This window comes from Zingiber officinale, chromosome 8A (genome assembly GCF_018446385.1).
Source record: "Zingiber officinale cultivar Zhangliang chromosome 8A, Zo_v1.1, whole genome shotgun sequence".
Lineage (NCBI taxonomy): Eukaryota > Viridiplantae > Streptophyta > Magnoliopsida > Zingiberales > Zingiberaceae > Zingiber > Zingiber officinale.
Window position 1 is genome coordinate 32,507,130 of NC_056000.1, and position 6,191 is coordinate 32,513,320.

At 46.6% G+C, this 6,191-nt stretch overlaps 1 protein-coding gene across 1 annotated transcript; it reads right to left on the reverse strand.

Moving 5' to 3' along the window:
• Positions 1–894: 894 nt before the first annotated feature.
• Positions 895–3,324, reverse strand: LOC122008342 (ABC transporter G family member 5-like). The gene has a single exon (XM_042564054.1). The coding sequence runs from the start codon at positions 3,212–3,214 to the stop codon at positions 980–982; it is 2,235 nt and encodes a 744-aa protein (XP_042419988.1). The 5' UTR covers positions 3,215–3,324; the 3' UTR covers positions 895–979.
• Between the last annotated feature and the right edge of the window lie 2,867 nt (positions 3,325–6,191).

Here is a 6,191-nt window from a genome sequence, read left to right on the forward strand (position 1 = left end):
CCATACACCAAATATCATGCCAAATATGATGATGTGAATAGTGCAACACCAAATTTAATGATGGAGAAATTTTTTTTTTAATTTTATTATATTATTATAAAATCAAATGTAATTAATTAATCATTATTATTTTCTTTACCTTTATTTATAGTATAATTAAATGTAATTATTATTTATTATAAATTTAAATTAAGTGTATTTAATAACATATTTAAATTTTATTATCTATATTTATAAATATTTAATTTATTAAAATTATTATTTAAATTTTATTTAATATGTTCATTATAATTATATTTATAAATTATCACTAATTTCATAAACATAATACAATAAAATATTAAAATTTTTGATATGCATAAATATAAAATACATTACCCATTACATTGACATAATATTCTAAGAAGTATTAATTTTAAATATAATAATTATCATATAAAAAAATTTAATAAGAATAATAAAATATTCTAAAGAATATTCCTTTTTGGTGTGATATGATGATGATGGGTTGGAGTTGAAATAGTGTTTGATGTTAAAATTACACCATTTTAGTGTGAAAATTATACCAAATTTGATGATGTGAGTTGGAGATGGTCTATTATAAGTTGGTGCCGTGTTTAGGATCGACAATTATGAAGAGTGAAATCTATATGATTATATTAAGTATACATTTAAATACGACTATAAATGATTTGAATATTCATTCAAAAATAAACGTATACATTTATTCATCAACAAAACTCTTATTAACATACTAAATAATAAATAAATAAATTTTTATTATCAAATTCAATAATTAATTAAAAAAACTTAAAATATAAAAGTTTAACATAATTAAACAAGTTTAATTGAAAATTTATAATATCTAAATAAATTAAGTTTAAACCAAACTTAAATAAAATCACATATTTGGTATCTTTAATTTTGAAATATTGAAGAAAAAACATATTTGGAGAAAAAAAAACAGATAATGAAAAATCTATCGTCTCTTGTTCTTACTGCCGAGGAGGAGGGTGACGTAGAAGAGACCTCTGAAGAAGAAGCCCCACGCCACCGTCACCCAGAGGCAGCCCCACTTCCCCAGCTGCGTGATGCTCTGCTGACGCAGCACGTCGGGGCCAGTGGTAATGCAGGTGGTCGACGTCATGTTCATGCGCAGCGCACCGCTGATCGCTGCCAGCGCCCTCTCCTTCGTCGCCTCCGCCAGCCCCTCCATCGGCGTGTTGTCGAACATCTGCACCCCCCGCGAGAAGCACCTCCCCGCCCGCCCGAACTCGTTCTGCATCACCGCCTCGTATGGGTACTTCACCAGCGACAGGTAGTGGAACCAGATCCAGTAGTCGTGGATCCGGTCGCGGTTGATGAAGAAACCGCTGAAGAGAAGGAAGTAAGCCAGGATCGCCACCACCACCGTGTAGCCGAGCATTACGTGCGGCACCACCCCCGACAGGAACGTCACGAACCCGCTCCCCGCCCAGAAGGAGGCCAGCACCATCAGAACGAAGAAGACGAACCCCTGCAACCCTCCGGCGAGCCCCACCGCGAAGAACGTTGTCAGGGCGAAGGCTATCGAGAGGAGAACCAGCGGTGGGAAGCCGACGAGGGAGTGGGAGAGCACGTAGGAGGAGCGGCGGTAGGCGTTGTAGGCCGTCTCCCGCATGAAGATGTTACGCTCTTGGATGAAAACAGGGAGCGCGTCGGCGCAGGTGTAGAACATGGTGGACATGGCGATGGCGAAGAAACCGAGCCGCTCTTGGACGCCCTTGGGCGTGTCGTCAAGGCGCCAGAAGATGGTGGCGAGGATGAACCCGGTGACGAGCACCGAGCCGAGTCGCATCACGAACAGCTCCGGCATCCGCCGCGTGTTCACCAAGGACCGCTTCGTCAGTACCAGCGTCTCCATCCAGAACGGGTTCGCGTGCTTCGGCACCGCCGCCGCCGTCGTCATCGTGCCCTCCGCGCCGGAGACCAGCTTCCCTCGCGAGATGCTGGCGCCGATGGCATCCTCCAGCGAAACAAACGATTTTTCGCCGCCGCCGGGGGAGACGACGGGTAGTGCTTGGCGTGCGCGGTTGAACTCGACGAGAGACTGCGCGCCCTCCGGCGTGGCCTCGAGCTCGCGGATGAGGTCGAGGGAGAACTCGGTGGGGTTCTCGTTGTCGGGGATCGGCTGGCCGAAGTCGGAGAAGAAGGGGTGGAGGCCGGTGGGCGGGCCGACGTAGACTGTGCTACCCCGGGAGAGGATGAGGAGCCGATCGAGGAGGCAAAGGATGCGGTAGCTCGGCTGGTGTACCGACATGATCACTACGCTCCCGCTGTGAGCGATCCTCTGCAACACCTTCACCACCATGTAAGCGCTGGTGGAGTCGAGGCCAGAGGTCGGCTCGTCGAGGAACAGCAAGATCGGGTCGTGGATGATGTCGATGCCGATCGACACCCTGCGCCGCTCGCCGCCAGACACACCGCGGTGGATCTCGTCTCCGATGATTGTCCCCGCGGCGGCGCGGAGGCCGAGCTGGTCGATCAAAGCTTGCACTCTGCTCATCTTCTTGGCGGCCGAGAGGGAGCGCGGGAGGCGGAACTCGGCTGAGAACATGAGCGTCTCCTCCACGGTGAGCATCGGGTAGAGGAGGTCGTCCTGCATCACGTAGGCGGAGATCACCTTGAGAAGCCGCCCCTCGAGCTTCTCACCGTTGAGGGTGATGGAGCCCTCGAGGCTCTCGCGCACGATCCGGTTCGCGAGCGCGTCGATCAGGGTGGATTTCCCCGACCCGCTCGCCCCCAGAACCGCTAAGATCTCGCCTTCCCGGGCCTCGCCGGAGATGGCATTCAGCAGAACCTTCCTCCCCTGTTCCTCGCCGGCGTCGCTGCGCCAAAACAGAGAGCACCCCTTCCGCGACTGGCGGACGCTGTAGGTGAGATTGGAGAAGGCGAGGACGAAAGGAAGAGAGCTGGAGATGGCCAGATCGCCGTCTTCCTCCCCAATACCCTTCCCGTCGGCGGCGACGTTCCCTAGCTGGACGACGACGTGGTGGGCGCCACCGACGGGCCTGAAGAGCCGGCCGAGGGGGACGGAGGCGTCTGAGGCTGAGGAGGAGGAGGCGACGCGGGGGCTGTGATGTTGGAGGGCGCCAGGGCGGGGGACGTCGTCGGAGTCGTCCATGGGGGAGGAGCGGCGGTCGAGGGGAGATATCTTATCTTGAAAACGGGACATGGTGTGTTTATAACGGAAGAGACCGCCGGAATAGCAGCGATCTGTTACGATATGAGCGGGGATATCGGGTACGTGTTCCAACACCCAACGAGAAGAAGAAAGAGTTGCTCTGCTCAAATCTCTGAATAAAACTGTTTTTATAGAGTTTGCGTTGCACCAGAAGTGATTTTTTTAATTATTAATAAATTAATAAAAAATAATTGATGATTATCATATTTAATTAGTTTTCTTTATCAATTTCTTTTATTTAATATTAGGCAAATAAAAAGGCCGTTTCGTATTGTAGTTATCTTCAATTGGTAATGTCCTTAGTCAACATTTTACTTCTTATTAAAATGGTCAAAGTAGTAATTTAATCAAAATTAATTGATATAAATTGTACAATTATAATGATAACGACATATTTGATCGTGTTTGATATGGTGAACATAACTCCTGACTAACTTCGATCAAAGCTTCATAATTGTAGAGCGGTAATAAGTTATAAGCATGTATGGTGCATGCACCTTCCAATTTTTCATCTTCTTGATAAGTTATAAGTGTGCATAGCTCATGTACCTTTTAGACTTTTATCCTAATGATGAGTTATAAGTGTGTATAGTACACGCACCTTCCAGACTCATATCCCAACGATGAGTTATAAGCGTGTATAGCTCACGCGACCAACCTCAACTCACTAGGGCAGGGCCCCCCTACATTAGCTCGTTCAAACATAACTCTTGACTAACTTCAATCAAAACATCATAATTGTCACTCTGCTCGACAATCATCATAATCACCGCTCTGTCTGACACTTCTTTCACTCGTCACTCTGCTTGACACTAGTCGCTCTACTCGGCACTCGTCTAGCTAGTCGTTCTGCTCGGCACTCGTCTCACTCGCTGCTTTGCTCAGAACTCATCTCACTCGTCGCTCTGCTCAACACTCGTCTCACTCACCGCTCTGCTCGACACTTGTCTCACTCGTCACTTTGCTCAGCACTCATCTCGCTTGGCACTCTGCTTGGCATTGCTCTCTCATCGCCGCTCTACTCAACACTACTCTCTCATCACCACTCTGCTCGACACTCGTCTCACTCGTTGCTCTGCCCGATACTTGTCTCACTCACCGCTCTACTCGCCACTAGTCTCACTCGCCACTCTACTCGGCACTCGTCTCCCTCACCGCTCTACTCAACACTCGTCTCGCTCATTGCTCTGCTCAGTACTCATCTCGCTCACCGCTCTACTCAGCACTCGTCTCCCTCACCGCTCTACTAGGCACTCATCTCACTCACCGCTTTGCCCGACACTCATCTCACTCACTGCTTTGCCAGACACTCGTTTCACTCGCGCAGTCTGCTTGGCACAGCTCTCTTATCATTGCTCTGCTCAATACTTGTCTCACTCACCGCTTTGCCAAGCACTCGTCGCTCTACTTGACACTCATCTCACTCGCCTCTCTGCTCAACACTCATCTCAAGCAGCTCATCGATCCTACTTGGCAACTTGAGATTATCTATCCAAGTCATCGCATAAATAAGTCTGAAACTTGAATTGTACACTAAGTTTTGTCCAAACTTAATCTAGCCAGTTTGGGTAATTCAATTAAACAATAAACTATCTATTCAATCAAACTCACATTTTTTTCAACTAGACATAAAGAAAATATTTGTAATACGATGTGTATTAAAGTTGTCGCGAGGGTAAAGAAGGTCAAAACGACATACTGAATTGGATCAAAGTCAAGAAGATCAAAAATCATCTCGAGCCAACCGACAGTATTCCAAGACCAACCCACACCCGAGCCGACGGGCAATATTCTAGGACCAAGTTGACCGACCAATCTTCCTAACAGAACAAAGCATCTAACTCGCCAATCTCCCTAGCCTAATCAAGTCAACCAATCTTCCTAGCAAAGCAAAGCATGCAATCCGCCAGTCTTCCTGGCCTAGTCAAGCCAACCAATTTTCTTGGCAGAGTAGAGCATTCAACGCGCCAGTCTTCCTGGCCTTGTTAAGTCAACTAATCTTCCTAACCGAACAGAGCATCCGAGCTGTTAATCTTCTTGGCCTAGTTGAGCCAACCAATTTTCCTAGTAGAGCAAAGCATCCGACCCGCTAGTTTTTTGGCCTAGTTGAGTCAACCAATCTTCCTAGCACAGTAGAGCATCCGACTTGTCAGCCTTCCTCACCTCGTCGAACCAATCAGTCTTCATGGCAGAGCAGAGCATCCTACCCGTCAATCTTCCTAGCATGTTCAAGCCAACCAATCTTCCTAACAAAACAAAGCATCCAACCCGCCAATCTTCCTGGCCAGATCGAGCCAACTAGTCTTCCTGACAGAGCACAACATCTGACCCGCCAGTCTTCCTAGCAGAGTAAAGTATCCAACCCACCAGTTTTCCTGGTAGAGCAAGGCATCCGACATGCTAGTCTTCCTAGCATGGTTGACCCAAGCAATTTTCCTAGTAGAGCAAAGCATCCGACCCACCATTCTTCCTGGCTTAGTCGAACCAACCAGTCTTCCTGTCAGAATAGAGTATCCAACCCGCTAATCTTCCTAGCCTAGTCAAGCCAATTAGTCTACCTAACAAAGCAGAGCATCCGACCCACCAGTCTTCCTAACCTGATCGAGCCGACCAATCTTCCTGGCTAAGGCAACCAATCTGCCTAGTAGAGTATAGCAAAGCATACCACTAAGCCCATCAACCCTTTTGTCTTATTTACTGACACTTAAATAAGGATCACATAACCCTCTGACATCTTTATCTGAACATAATCTTTTGACATCTAGATAAGGGTATCATAACCCTCTGACATCTTTTATCTTGAGATGACTCTCCTATAAAAAGTCCTACCTCGTAAGGCAAAAGGAGGGGGGTGAGAATTCGGTTAATTCGGTTCATAAATTAACTGAATTAATCGAAAATCGATTTAGTGTTAACTAATCGAATCAAATCAAAGTTTTACTAAAACTGAATTAACCGAATTAGTTAT